Source organism: Vitis riparia, chromosome 16 (genome assembly GCF_004353265.1).
Source record: "Vitis riparia cultivar Riparia Gloire de Montpellier isolate 1030 chromosome 16, EGFV_Vit.rip_1.0, whole genome shotgun sequence".
NCBI lineage: Eukaryota > Viridiplantae > Streptophyta > Magnoliopsida > Vitales > Vitaceae > Vitis > Vitis riparia.
Window position 1 is genome coordinate 5,223,524 of NC_048446.1, and position 15,955 is coordinate 5,239,478.

A 15,955-nucleotide genomic window follows, 5' to 3' on the forward strand; every position below is an offset into this window, starting at 1 on the left:
TGATCTGGTGAAGATAAATAAGAAATTATCAGCCCAATGGATGTGACTCTAGGTAGACTTTGTACATACAACCTGTCCTCCCAGTTTCATCTGAGTCCAGCATTCAAGTAACCGCAAGGTCAGGGCTTGATGGAGAAATTTGAGCTCATATGGCATCACATTGCACAGGCATCCCAAAGGTTCCAACTTACCTCAACTGAAAATAAACAAAATGACAGTACATTTGATAATAAGGGCATCCACAGATTGTTCCAAGTGCGATCCCACTTCCCTGGAGTCGGAAGAATTAACAAGAGTTTCTAGGTAGACTTTGAACATACAACATGTCCTTCCAGTTTCATCTGAGTCCAGTGTTTGAGTAACTGCAAGGTCAAGGCTTGATGGAGAAATTTGAGCTCATACTGCATCACATTGCACAAGCATCCCAAAGGTTCAAACTTAGCTCAACTGAAAATAAATGATATGACAGTACATTTGATAATAAGGGCATCCACAGATTGTTCCAAGTGTGTTCCCACATCCCTGAGTCAGCAGAATTAACAAGAGTTTCAGAAACACAACAGAAGTGAAAATCTAAAAGTGCACAAATGGGAACTTGAAGGAATCAAACAACCATAAAAAAATTCATTCCAAGTAGAAAATAGCTGTGCATAATTTGTTACATAATAACGTTATAATAATCCAAACAAAATCACCAACTCAAGTGAGGCTCAAAATCTACTAATCAAAACACATTCTTGTTAAATCAAGCATAATAAAATGATTTATGAATTATATGTAGGATGATTGCGCATCTAAAATTAATCGAGATTGATAAAGATGAATTCATTCTTTCTTTTGCAACATTGGAAATGAAACACTGAACCGTTTGTCTTCTATAACATTTAAAAGTTTCATTCCAAATGATCCTTAAAACATATGAAGATGAATTGTGAGATAACCCCTGTTTGATAAAAACACACCACTCAATCTATCCTACAAGTATCTCATATTTCATTTCACACTCTTGGAAAACAGATGGGTGCATTTAGAAACTTCCCATGTCCAGAATCTAGTCATACAACAAATTGACCTAAATAATTTGGACCATAACTTATAAACTTAGTTGTTAAACCCAATTCCACAACATTTAGACTCAATGTTGCTTTTCAAAACAATGAGAGGATAGACATCAGGAAATATTGGATAAGTACTCAATTTTTTTTTAAACATGTCATTGTATCATACACCACCCAAGCTATCAAGTAGAAGACCTGAGTCCTTGGGACTAGAGGATCTAAAACTCCAACCCAAGCAATCTACATTATAAATAAGTAGGATAATCAGAAACCTAAGAAACCTCTAACATGACAATTGCTGTGAAATATCCAACAAAAGCATCAAATCAGATATTCAGAATCATTCAGCTGTGGCACATAGAATCTTCTAAATGGGCCATATAGCAGTTGATCCTCCATAATTGTTGTGTCAAGTCTTCATTGTACACCTCCAAAACCATTTTCCATGTTTGAACCTAAGATACAAATTCAAAAATAAACTGGCAGTCTGAGGACATAAACTTTAGTTGAAGATTAACAGGTTGGTAAAAACATAGATATCTCAAGTAGGAATGCACTAGTACATCTTGGATTCAAGATATTGCTAGCATGTACCAAGATTGAATCTGTATGTTTCTCTCAAGATTGAATCTATATTTTGCTCCAACAATGGAATATTTCCAAACAGTCACAACCCTCAATGTTTCTTATTTGCAGATACTTAATGTAAAAAGGGAAAAAGGAAAGCAAGAAACTTGGTTTCTCTAGATGCTGTTCTAATCTAGCATTGTCTAGGATCCAACAAAATGATCATTTGGCTTAGCTTAGTTCAGCTGAGATCCTCATTTCCAAGAAACAAAATAGGAATTGAAGTTGAGTGTGTATGAGTGTGTAACAGTATAAGAGAGATATATATCATGGACTTGATTGCCTTAAACAGATACTCATGTCATCTTAATAATTCTTCCAAACCACCCTATCCTCTGCTTGCTTGTTGAGACGTCAGATGGAAACCGAAGTTTTGGAGGGGTACAACTATATAGGTTTGAAATAGTAGTTGAAAGATCTATTTTGCTGCCATGGAAATGAAGGATCAGAAGAACAAACTCTTAATCCTACAATCTTGGTAGTTGGTCACTTGCTTGTCACAAGCTTCCAAATTTTCTTTCATTCTTCATATCCACTGTCATTTCTGATCTTAATTTTATAGTTTCTATTAAACAAATCTTCACTCACCATGTACGACTAGCACATAATCCATTACATGAACTTTTCATTATATTTGGCATCCATAAAATTTTTAATACTCTCTTTTTGTCTATACATCATACATGTTCAAAAGCTAGAGTGAAGAGTTGCAACTAATTTTCATGCTCATCAGCAAAATTCGTCAACAGTGGGTTCTAAGCCAACTATGCATCATTTTGGTCAATATCTCATAATGGCGATATATGATTACTCTTGAGACAAGCTACTACAAAAAAGGCAAAAGAAAGAGAGGCTTACAGTTAAAATTTCCCACTTAAATCCACTGTAGTACTCCAGACATTTATCAAAAACTCAGCTCCTGGAGTCTTGCCAATGATGAAGATCATAGATTTAAGGCTTCCTTGTGTGTTATCACTTCTATTGGGAAGGAGAAGCTGTTGCATAAATCGGAGAAACTATAGAGAGTGAAGTCAATTCATCCTCTTTTAACCCATATGGAGAGTATTTCTCCACTCTTTCCAGCAGCATCAGGATTTTGTTTCTGGCGATATATCATCTTTATAACTCAGTCAAACAACAGTTCCAATGATTTATTTTTACTTACACAACAATGATACTCAATTACTCGGGACCAATTCCAAGCTTCAGACTGCACCAATTAAAAGCCCAAAATTGGTCCACTGGATTTCTCCTCTACAGTCTCCTCCAATCTGAATTCTGGATATCCCCTTTTAATCAAAACCAAACCCAATGAAATATCATTTATGCATCAATTTTGCAATTTCCCATGAATTTCTCGCATCAATAATTTGGAGTCATCAACAATGCGTTTACTTTCATAAACAATGTATCTACATAATTCATGTCTCGGTTCTGGCTTGAGTGATCGCAATTCAGTGAGAGGATTATTGATCGCATGTTTACTGCACAACTCTCTGGCTGGCAGCACATGCTTAAACCAGAAGTCGGATAAAGCTATTTTGAGAACATCCCAATATTCTGCATCCCGGTATAACCGGAATAAACTGCTTCCTTTAAGGGTCCAAACATAGAAATCCATCCAATCCCTATCCATTATCTCCATTAAACCTTGAGCTTGGGGAATATAATAAAGGGGAACTCGAGACCAAGGTGAAGCTATGCTCTTATCTCCATTAAAAAAAGGGCACTTTATCTCCAGCACTCCTCTGGAATGTAATCCATAGACAAGACTGTCAACTATCCCATCTGGTGAAGCTGCAAGCCAATTGTCCTCTGGATCTTTCTTACCATAGATCTGAAATTCAGGAAACAGGACAGTATTTCCTGTTATCAGCTTGTACCTTTCAAGTGCTTCCTCTTCTTTAATGTTACTCCAACAAGTAGCTAGGTTGCCTCTGAATGGCTTAGTTGCCCCCAACTTTTCTAACCAGAGCTGGACTCTTCGGCGAGGCCAAAAACCAACAGCCCCACCAAAAGTGCTTGCAGTCAGTTTATGCCTTCTCTGTTCTTGCCAGTTCTTGAACCAGTGCTGAAAACCACTTGATTGAAGAACAGAATAAGTCTCACCAGATAACAAATTGGGAGAATGATCGAAACAGACTGGAACTTTCCTATAGGAATGACTACAAAATTGACTATTGGAAGTAAGCTCTTTATTTCTTGGCTCTAAAAAATTCTGGCTGTGATAGTTTCTCAGTTCTGAAAAATTCCATGTACATAAGTTTCTTTCTTTGTCTGTTACCTGGTTGCTGACCCTCAATAGGGACCTCTGCCCCCCAGAGGCACGTGTCCGGCAGTGGCATGCATCATGCATCATAGCATGGGCCGTGGCACGAGGCATGGCACCGGCCGTGACACGCTTCACACATCATGTCATAATTAAACCTATATTATGGTGGCTCCTGCTTATCTGGTATGAAAAATGGACAATGAAGGAGCAAGATGCAAATTTGTCACTGTCCAGGGAAAACATATATCAGTAAAAAATTAAAAAAAGAAAAAGAAAAACTGGGAGAGAATCTTGATAAACAATTAAAACTGAACAGAATTGAATATAAATATCTAGAACTTCACACAAGGAGAAATTCTCTTCATGAGTAATAAAATTTGGAAGTTCCATGAACAATGCATAAATGGAATATCTTGCATCCATAACCCGTTGCTCAACAAGGCCTGGACACCAAGTCATAACATCATACAAACTTTACATTACGTCCTGACTGATCTAATCTTAATTTGATTCCATACAAATTCTTCCTAAGCCACAACAACCTTATGAAGATGAGATGACAAAATCTGATGTGCTAACCAAAAAAAGAAGAATTTTGGGTAAAGATGAAATTCATAAAGGTCACCTACTCAGTCTTGCTTCATCCAACTGGGATCCTGTCATGAAGAAAACAGTTCCAAGTTGGCTGTTGTAACAGAAAAGAATAATTGGGTTTTTTATTATTTAGAAAAACAAAAAAAATATATTAATGTCAGAAGATATTTAAAAAATAAAAGATAACGTTCCTCTGAAATCATCAAAGCATTCATTTGAATTCACCATTATAAGTACTATTTTTTATTTATTTAAGACTACTTCTAAGTCTTCTTTTTAGTAGGCAAAGACTACTTCAATAATGTAGTTTCATGTTCTTTCTTCCTACTCACATTCTTGAAAGCTTTTGTTTTCAATTAGAATTAGATGCATACGGTGATTAAATCATGCTAACTAACTATTTAAATCTAATAAATATGACCCATCAAATTGTTCTTCTCATTCCTTTTTCTTTCTCTTTCAATTTTAAACATGGATTAAAACAACATAATTGTCGTGAGGATTGAGAGGATCCAGAATGGCATATCAGATCCATGAGATTACATCATGACATACAACATTTAGCCAAACCATTTCAATACTTAATACAAGTGACAAGAAGACAGAGGCCATGAACCAAACACAGTAATGGTCCCATAAGGTAGTCCACCCACATTCAACCGCATCCAGCAGATCAACTTTTCATTAAAAAGCCCAATTAGCCAATTCAAATCTATCTCTGCTAACATCTCTATGTCAAACTTTCCTAGAAGAATGCTATACCTCTGCAAGAATTTCTACAAATTACTTCTCAGGCTAGAAACACTGACATGGATGTTAATTATAAAAAAAAAAACCATTACTCATCTCCCCCATTCACAACAAAAATAAGTAAATAAATAAATCAAGCCCAATAATCCATACCTTAGTTTGAACCAAAAAAAAAAAAACTCAAATAATGCATAAATTCAATCTATCATTCACAAAAAAAATTAACAGTTGAAAATCACATCAATTACTCCGACCATGCTGTAGCGTTTGCATCAAAACCAATTTAATTACACAAGAAAAAACAAAATATCAGAAACCCCATAAAATTATTGTAGATTTAGCAGAGACATTGGGTTCATGAGTGGCTTCAGAAACAGGGGAAGCAGTCTGTGTGTTAATAAATACATATAAAACGACAAATTTTACAGATATAATATTTCGATAATCGCACAAAAACAGATAGCACGAATCAAAAATCATAAACTAGAAATTAGAAAGAAAAAAAGAAAAAAGAAGGAAAAAAAAAAAAAGCAGAGGAATAGCGAGACAGGGAGAGAGAAGGGAGGAACTGACCAAGGAAATCTTGTAACCAGCATAGAATCGGAACCAAGCTAGGGTTTTTTGAAATATGAAAACCCTTAGAGCGTGCTCTCGTTTCTACACAGATTAAAACCCTACAATTTGCACAGAGAGAGACAGAGACAGAGACAGAGACAGAGACAGAGACGAGGGTTTTAGTAGGGTTTTTTTGAGAGAAATGGAGGGACCCGTTTCAAAATTGGGCTTGGTAAATGAGTTCGGGTTCGGGTCAGTCTAAAATAAAAACTAATTAACAACTTAATCAATATAAAAATTTAAGATTAATATATTATATTTTTATTAAATAAATTTATCATTATTATGAACAAAACAATTTCATTAACAATTTTATGAGCCCGTTTGACAATGATTTTTAGAAGCATTTTTAATATTTCTAACACTTAAAATTTTTTATTTTTCAAGTGTTTGGACTGTTAGAAACGTTTTGTAAAATCACTGCCAAATGTGCTTTCTAACATTTCTAATTTTCAAATATCAAAAAGGCTAAAAACATTTATTAAAATCTCTGTTAAATATACTCTAAATTTGTTTCCATCATATGATTAAATTACAAGTTTTTTACTAATCTTCCTTCAATCATATGTTAGTTTTGATTAATCTATGATATTATTCAAATCAAATTTTATGCTTCCATCATTCCCTACGTTTGCTTTTTTTTTTTTTTTTTTTTTTGAAAAATCTTGCGAAAATATATTCTTTTTTAAAATTGTTTTAACTTTTTGTTGAAAGTAATTTACTTTCAGATTTTAATTTGTTTATTTTTTTTAAATTTTTTCATGACTTATTATAAAAATAAAAATAAAAAGGTTTTTGGGGGGATATTTTTTAAGAGGAAAGAGTTTGTAGCTCGCTGAAGACCTAGTGACATTTGCTCAAAGGAGATCGTTCAGGTTTAACTAACTCACACTTTAAGCTCTCCATTTTTCACGGTCATGTCATGCACCTTGTTGATATTGGAATGCTTATTTTGTTTATATTGATGTCTGGATGTGTTGAGCCTATTATTCATTTATGTTTGCTTGGCCCCTATTTCATTTGTAATGAGATGCTTGATGGTCATGCCATTGTTCATGTGTTAAAACCATTCAAAACTTCCCACCAGCTTCCAAATCTCGTTGTTCTTCACGGAAGAGAGCTAGACTTAATAGTCTCACTTCCTTTTGTGCATGCTCTGTTTTTCTGCATTGTATCCTCTGTTTCTGGTTTTCACTCATCCATCCCTTATCCATCCCACGTGCATGCAGTTCATGCATGTGACTCCTTAGTACTCCTCCTAAAGCTTCCACTAAACCCATTCTCTTGTCATATTCCCAATGTCCATTCCATTAACCTTACCTTCAAACCCATTTTCCCTCAACATCCCCCTTGCTCAGGTTTCCATACATTCCCTGGTATACTCCATTTCCTATCCCTCTCCTAGACGCATGCATGGAACCATGCATACATGACCAATACCCTTCATACCCACTCTCATCCATCACACCCATTTCCATATCCATACCTCCAGTTTTCATTCCACCACAAGTCCTCATCCTGCAAATCATCATATCCTAACCTTCAAACTCATCACCCTTCCACGAACCATCAAGCTCCTATCTCCTCCACCATAGGTTTTAAATGTATTGCTTCGGGTATCAAGTATCATGCAAAGTTCAAGTCTATGTTTTCGGGAACAGTTCGGGCTCTTTAAGGTCCTCCCTACAAAGGCTCAAAGTATGTATGAATGTTTTTTTTTTTGTCTTGTTATGGGGTTTAAAGTAGAAGGCGGAGTGAGAGGGAAGATTTTTTATTTTATTTTATTTTTATATAGTAATCCAAGTTTTGCTGCTTCTGAGCGTCCGTGGTGGTGGTGGTGTTTGAAGTAGGTGAAAAAGTGAAATATGTGTTATAATATTGAAAAATGGGTTTGGTGTGGCTATGGTAGGCACATGCATGGGTTTGTGGTGTGAATTTGTGAGAAATGTGCATTGGAAAATGGGATAGTGTGGCATTATTGTAATATAAAAATGAGTTTGTAAAGCTATTGTACATGTACACGGGATGATGCCACCATGTCTTTGTTTTTTTTTTTTTTTTTAACTTTATTATTTTCTTAGTTTTCTTCAACTTTTGATGAAAAAAAAAAAAGATTTTTTTTTTTATAACCTTGACTTTCCAAACTTTGATTATTTTCAAATTTAATTTTTTTTTTAAATTCCATGTTTAAGTAATTCTTCAAAATTCCGATTTCCAAATTCAATTCTAATTTCCGGAATTCCAATTTCCATATTTATTTATTTAATCACTATTATTATTATTATTATTATTATTATTATTATTATTATTATTATTATTATTATTATTATTATTATTATCTTATTTATTTATTTATTTTTAAAAAATTCCATCCTTAAACAATTTTTCAAAATTCTGATTTTCGAATTTAATTTCCAATTTAAAATTTTCCAATATTCACGTTCATTTATTTAATTATTATTTTTGTTATTCTTATTATTCCGTTTATTTATTTATTTATTTATTAAAACTTCCGTCCTTGAACATTTTTTTTAAATTATGATTTCCAAATTTAATTTCTAATTTCCAAAATTCCAATTTTCACATTTATTTATTTAATCATTATTATTTTCGTTATTTTTATTATTTTATTTATTTGTTTATTTTTAAAATTCCATCTTTAAATAATTTTTCAAAATCCCGATTTCCAAACTTAGTTATTAATTTCTGAAACTCCAATTTTCTCATTTCCGAACTTAATTTCTAATTTCCAAAATTCTAATTTCCATATTTATTTATTTATTATCATCATCGTCATTATTATTATTATTATTATTATTATTATTATTATTATTATTATTATCATCATCATCATTTTATTTATTTATTCTTAACAATTCCACCTTGAATGATTTCCAAGATCCCAATTTATATAATTTAACTTTCATAATTTCTACTTCTCAAATAATTTCCGATTATAATTTCTTTCAAATTTAATTTCCAAAGTCTCAATTTTCATAATTTAATTTTTTAAAATTCCAAATTCTCAAATAATTTTCAAAGTTCCAATTTCTTTCAAATTTAATTTCCGAAATCCCAATTCTTAAATTTAATTTGCGAATCTCCAATTTTCAAATAATCTTTGAGACTCCAATTTTCAAATAAATTTCAAAAATCTAGTTTTCTCTCAGACAATTTTAATTCCACTTTGGTTTTCAAATAATCTTCTGGTTCTCTTAATTTCATATAAGTAATAATGAATTTTCACAATTCCGAAATAATAAAACTTGTGAGACCAATCCATAAAAGATAAATTGGGCTTTGATGGGGACCCTACATCATTGGATGTTTCCTTTGAAAATCCGTTTGATTGAATTGTGACACGTGATGACTCCGTACTCGATTTAGTGGCATGTGAGATATATTTTATGTCCATTATTTGTGCACTAACCTCATTTCTTGATAGTGCATTATGGATCATTGCCCAGGTACGTATCCACATCCACTCTGGTCATTTTCTATGTATGTACTTGTTAGGAATATGAGACTAATCCAACCTATGGTAATCACCTTAGAGGGGGGGGGGGGGGGGGGAGTGAATAGGGTGATGGTCTATTTTCTCATATTTAAACTATGTGAATGAAGAGACAATTATATGCAAGTATATAATAAACAATATAAAGACAATTGCATATAAATTAAAAAGTAGGGAAGAGAGAAAACAAACACAAGAGTTTATAGTGGTACGACGCAACCTGGCCTACATCCACTCTCCTCTAGTTTCAATCCTGAGCTTGAGGTTCCACTAATCCAAGGCTTCCAAACCAAGCCTTCAAGCAATATAATTGGATTATGGTTCCAATTCACCCTCTTGGATTTTTGGCTCCAAGCACCCTTTACACTTCTCAAGAGATATCCCTCTCTTGAACAACCCCTTAAGTGATACCCCACACTTGAGAAACTTCATTTCAAAGGTTTACAAATAAAATGATATCTCAAAAATCCTAACACAAGAACTTTAAGTTCAAATGATACAAGAAAAGCTAGGATTGGATGGTGCACTAAAGATATGCAAGTTTTGAAATAATGGTGCACTAAAAAATACTCTTCCAAGGCTTAAATATAATCAAGAAAGATTTGGGAAGGTTAAGGTCTTTAAACAATGAAGTTTGTAGCCTTTTTATAGAAGAGAAAAGCCAAACTAGCCGTTTAGGGTTCGACCGGTCGAGTTAGGGGTCGACCGGTTAACTAGCCGTTAGCATTAAATGCTTGGCAGGCGACCGTTGGGCCTCAATCGAACCTTAACCGGACCTTGACTGGACCTCAACCGGTTGAGGTTCAACCTTGACTGGGAAGAGAAGGCCACTGGGAGAGAGAGAAACTTTTTGGCCTCCCTCAACCGGACGAGCACAACCGGTCGATCGGATGAACCGGTTGAGCCATTTTTTTGGCTCAACACCCAACATTTTTCAACTTAAAACCTTTTAACACAAGTTTGAAAATCATTTAACACAAGGTTTTAATTGAAAACATGAAATCATCCAATTCTTAAGATATTTAGAACAATATTACTCTTGGATGATTTTGGTGCATAAATAAAAAATGAAATGCATGAAAGTCCTAGTGCACCAATAACCTTACAAAAAGATCTTATGAAACTTTGGTCTTGAAAAACTCTTCTCTTTGAGGTGGTCTTCTTCTTCATGATTTCTCATTGACTTGATTTGTCTTTGTGATTGCCACTTTAGAAATCGTCTTGCCTAATCATACTTGAAATATGATCATTAGTTCTAAACCTTATTTTGTTATCATCAAAATCAAGATTAACCAAACCTTGGTTTCACAATCTCCCCCTTTTTGATGATGACAAAAACCAAGCTTGCTAAAAAAGCTCCCCCTCAATATACGCTCCTTTGAATTTAGAAAATATTCAAGTTTAGAAACTTCAAGGAGTATATTAAGGATGCTAAAAAAGATATAATCAAACATAAATAGCATAAAGAGCAATTTAGCAATTTGGCAAGACATTATTATTAAATATGATGCATACAGATATAACTAATAAAACACATAGCATCAATATGAATAGGATTGCTAAAATGATTGCCACTTCTTCCCAAGTTAGCAACCTACCATTTCTTCTCCCCCTTTTTGTCATCAACAAAAAGTTTCAATAAAGTTTAAAAAGGGGAATCACATGTTATCAAAAGTTTAAAAAATAATCAATAAGCATGATATGATTTCTCATGAAAATGAATCTCCCCATTTTCCATTTGAGAATAGTTTTCCAAATAAAAGATTGCTCATCTTTAGAGCATTCCCAATTTAAAGCATGATTTGGAAATATATATATATATATATATATATATATATATATATATATATATATATATATATATATATATATATATATATATGGGAGAATCATATGCTTTGAGCATTCCCAATTTTATTTTTATATAGTAATCTAGGTTTTGTTGCTTTGAGCGTTCGTGGTCGTGGTGGTGTTTGAAGTGGGTGAAAAAGTGAAATATGTGTTATAATATTGAAAAATGGGTTTGGTGTGGTTATGGCAGGTAGATGCATGGGTTTGTAGTGTGAATTTGTGAGAAATGTGCATTGGAAAATGGGATAGTGTGGCATTATTGTAATATAAAAATGGGTTAAAATGGGTTTGTAAAGCTATTGTATACGTGATGATGCCACCGTGTCTTTGTTTTTTTTTTCTTTACTATTTTCTTAGTTTTCTTCAACTTTTGATGCAAAAAAAAAAAAAAAAAAAAGATTTTTTTTTAAAATTTTTATAACCTTGACTTTCCAAACTTTGATTATTTTCAATTTTTTTTTTTAAAATTCCATATTTAAGTAATTCTTCAAAATCCCAATTTCCAAATTCAATTTCTAATTTCCGGAATTCTAATTTCCATATTTATTTATTTAATCACTATTATTTTTGTTATTATTATTATTATTATTATTATTATCTTATTTTTTTTTTTTTAAATTTCATTCTTAAACAATTTTTTAAAATTCTGATTTCTGAATTTAATTTCCAATTTAAAAATTTCCAATATTCATGTTCATTTATTTTATTATTATTTTTGTTATTCTTATTATTCCGTTTATTTATTTATTAAAACTTCGTGCTTAAACATTTTTTTTTAAATTATGATTTCCAAATTTAATTTCCAATTTCCAAAATTCTAATTTTCACATTTATTTATTTAATCATTATTATTTTCGTTATTATTATTATTATTATTATTATTATTTTATTTTTAAAATATCATCTTTAAATAATTTTTCAAAATCCCGATTTCCGAACTTAGTTATTAATTTCTGAAACTCCAATTTTCTAATTTCCGAACTTAATTTCTAATTTCCAAAATTATAATTTTCATATTTATTTATTTATTATCATCATCGTCATTATCATTATCATTATTATTATTATTATTATTATTATTATTATTATTATTATTATTATTATTATTATTATTATTCTTAACAATTCCACCTTTTAATGATTTCCAAGATTTTAATTTATATAATTTAATTTTCATAGTTTCTACTTCTCAAATAATTTTCGATTCTAATTTCTTTCAAATTTAATTTCCAAAGTCCCAATTTTCATAATTTAATTTTTTAAAATTCCAAATTCTCAAATAATTTTCAAAGTTCCAATTTCTTTCAAATTTAATTTTTGAAATCCCAATTCTTAAATTTAATTTGCGAATCTCCAATTTTCAAATAATCTTCGAGACTCCAATTTTCAAATAAATTTCAAAAATCTAGTTTTCTCTCAGACAATTTTAATTCCACTTTGGTTTTCAAATAACCTTCTGGTTCTCTTAATTTCATATAAGTAATAATGAATTTTCACAATTCCGAAATAATAAAGCTTGTGAGACCAATCCATAAAAGATAAATTGTCTTGGGTGGGCACCCTACATCATTGGATGTTTCATTTAAAAATCCGTTTGATTGAATTGTGACACGTGATGACTCCGTACTCGATTTAGTGGCATGTGAGATATATTTTATGTCCATTATTTGTGCACTAACCTCATTTCTTGATAGTGCATTATGGATCATTACCCAGGTACGCATCCGCATCCGCATCCACTCTGGTCATTTTCTATATATGCACTGATTCTCATATGTGTATGACCGTTCTGAGAATCTATTGATTTTCTTATTGATTGCCACGTTAGTTTCATTTCATTAGTAGAGACCCAATTTTAGGGACTTAGAGGGGTGCTACGGTCTTTACCGTACCTTCCCGATAAGTAACCTGACCCTTGTGTCCGATTCGATTTTTCACAGACCACCTTTTCCAAAATAAGGAGTCACGCTTAGAGTTTTCTTTTTTATTTTGTTTACCCTTTAAAAAATAATAATAAAAAAAATAAGTGGTGACTCCAAGTCATTTTCTAACAAACAAAATCATTTTTAAATAAATAAAAAGGGAGTTTCGTCGTTGAGTGGGAACGCACGTAAAAATGCGGGATCCACAAATGGTTATACTAAAAACATTTAAAGAAAAATCCTATGAGTTTGTTTAGCAGTGTTTTTGAAAAAAAAAAAATTAAATATTTGACAAAAACCGCTTGTAGTGTTAAAAATTCACTAGTACTATTTTTTTTTTTTGGATAAATACTTAATTTTTTTAAATTCCATGTTTAAGTAATTCTTCAAAATCCATGTTTAAGTAATTCTTCAAAATCCCGATTTCTAAATTTAATTTCTAATTTTCGGAATTCCAATTTTCACATTTATTTATTTAATCATTATTATTTTATTTATTTTTTATTTTTTAAATTCCATATTTAAATAATTTTTCAAAATCCCAATTTCCGAACTAAGTTATTAATTTCTGAAACTCCAATTTTCTAATTTCCGAACTTAATTTCTAATTTCCAAAATTTTAATTTTCATATTTATTTATTTATTATCATCATCGTCATTATCATTATTATTATTATTATCATTTTATTTATTTATTCTTAACAATTCCACCTTTGAATGATTTCCAAGATTCCAATTTATATAATTTAATTTTCATAGTTTCTACTTCTCAAATAATTTTCAATTCTAATTTCTTTCAAATTTAATTTCCAAAGTCCCAATTTTCATAATTTAATTTTTTTTAAATTCCAAATTCTCAAATAATTTTCAAAGTTCCAATTTATTTCAAATTTAATTTTTGAAATCCCAATTCTTAATTGTAATTTGCGAATCTCCAATTTTCAAATAATATTCGAGACTCCAATTTTCAAATAAATTTCAAAAATCAAGTTTTTTCTCAGACAATTTTAATTCCACTCTGGTTTTCAAATAATATTTTAGTTCTCTTAATTTCATATAAGTAATAATGAATTTTCATAATTCCGAAATAATAAAACTTGTGAGACCAATCCATAAAAGATAAATTGGGCTTTGATGGGGACCCTACATCATTGGATGTTTCCTTTGAAAATCTGTTTGATTGAATTGTGACACGTGATGACTCCGTATTCGATTTAGTAGCATGTGAGATATATTTTATGTCCTTATTTGTGCACTAACCTCATTTCTTGATAGTGCATTATGGATCATTGCTCAGGTACACATCCACATCTACTCTGGTCATTTTCTATGCATGTACTGATTCCCATATGAGCATGACCGTTCTGAGTATCCATTGATTTTCTTATCGATTGTCACGTCAGCTTCATTTCATTAGTAGAGACTTGACTTTAGGGACTTGAAGGGTGCTACGGTCTTTACCGTACCTTCTCGATAAGTAACTTGACCTCGTGCCCGATCCGGTTTTTCATAGACTACCTTTTTCAAACTAAGGAGTCACGCTTAGGGTTTTCTTTCTTATTTTGTTTACCCTTTAAAAATAAAACAAAAAATAAGTGGCGACTCCAATTTATTTTCTAACAAACAAAATCATTTTTAAATAAATAAAAAGTGAGTTTCGCCATTGAGTGGGAACACATGTAAAAATACGGGACCCACAAATGGTTATACTAAAAACACTTAAAAGAAAAATCCTATGAGTTTGTTTAGTAGTGTTTTTGAAAAAAAAAATTAAATATTTGACAAAATTTAGTAAATACTTTTTAAAATAAATTTTAAAAACCGCTTGTAGTGTTAAAAATTCACTTTTTAATATATATATATATACTTTTTTGGATAAATACTTGATAGTCATTCTCCTAAAAACACTTTAAAGAAAATTATTTGAAATTTTTTAACCCAGAAATGTTTAAAAAAAAAAAGTATCTTAAAGTGTTTTAACTATCTCTATTGCATTGAAATTATAACCAATTGAACATAACGAAGTAAAGGAAAAAGAGAGGTTGAATGAAATTGTGGAAGATGAGCTTTTTAGCCGCAGTCATGATAGGTGGCATAATGGCAACAATACACGTTGCCGCCTTACTACATCTTTTAACCCACATTTTATTGATAATTACCATATTATCCCATCATATGGAAGAAAAGTAATGGTACTTTCGTAGATATTTTTAAAAAATAAAAATAAAAAATAACAAAAATTACAACAAAGTCGTATTCCCGCTTTTATAATATAAAGAAAAGATAGTTTTTATTTATTTTGCATATCTTATGCATCTCATTGCGTGTATATCCACTAGTTTATTGGTGTTCAAATCACGATAGAAGGAGCCCAAGAAAGTTCCAATTGCAATGATGCGAGTTTTGAAGGTCGGCTCGGAGAGAAACGCGTACTCCGAGTGGACGACGTGTGGCAGGGCGCGTAAAACGGCTACAGTCTTCAACGCTGTGTAAACGCAATGTGTATATATAGAAAGAAGTGATGGGTATAGAATCCACCAACTTTCGTTAATCTTCATCTTCCTAAGCTTGCTACCACAACATCAAGACTTCTCCATACTCAGGTTTTGTCCAGAGAATGATTCATCATCAGCCGTCTCCTTATGCTCATGGCTATCATGGACACCATGGACAGCATGGTCTTGGCGGAGGACACCATCCACATGGTGGTCGAGGTGGTCACGAAGGGGGACACCACCTCCATGCACTGGTA

At 31.7% G+C, this 15,955-nt stretch overlaps 1 protein-coding gene across 1 annotated transcript; it reads right to left on the reverse strand.

The window, feature by feature from the left end:
• Positions 1-167: 167 nt before the first annotated feature.
• LOC117933174 lies at positions 168-7,433 on the reverse strand. Its single transcript, XM_034854568.1, has 4 exons — positions 7,245-7,433; positions 5,875-5,958; positions 2,544-3,756; positions 168-522 (listed from the first exon to the last, which is right to left on the reverse strand). The coding sequence occupies exons 1-3, from the start codon at positions 7,431-7,433 to the stop codon at positions 3,016-3,018; spliced, it is 1,014 nt and encodes a 337-aa protein (XP_034710459.1). The 3' UTR covers positions 168-522; positions 2,544-3,015.
• Positions 7,434-15,955: the final 8,522 nt, after the last annotated feature.

Bases quoted from the DNA above. Each gene is read 5' to 3' on its own strand.
- LOC117933174 (XM_034854568.1), bottom strand. From the start codon at position 7,433: ATGAGGACTTGTGGTGGAATGAAAACTGGAGGTATGGATATGGAAATG. The intron at 5,959-7,244 runs GTTTGAAGGTAA...TAATCTGTGTAG, and splicing joins GGGATGTTGAGGGAAAATGG to AAACGAGAGCACGCTCTAAG. The intron at 3,757-5,874 runs GTCAGTTCCTCC...AGTGGTTTTCAG, and splicing joins CTGGTTACAAGATTTCCTTG to CACTGGTTCAAGAACTGGCA.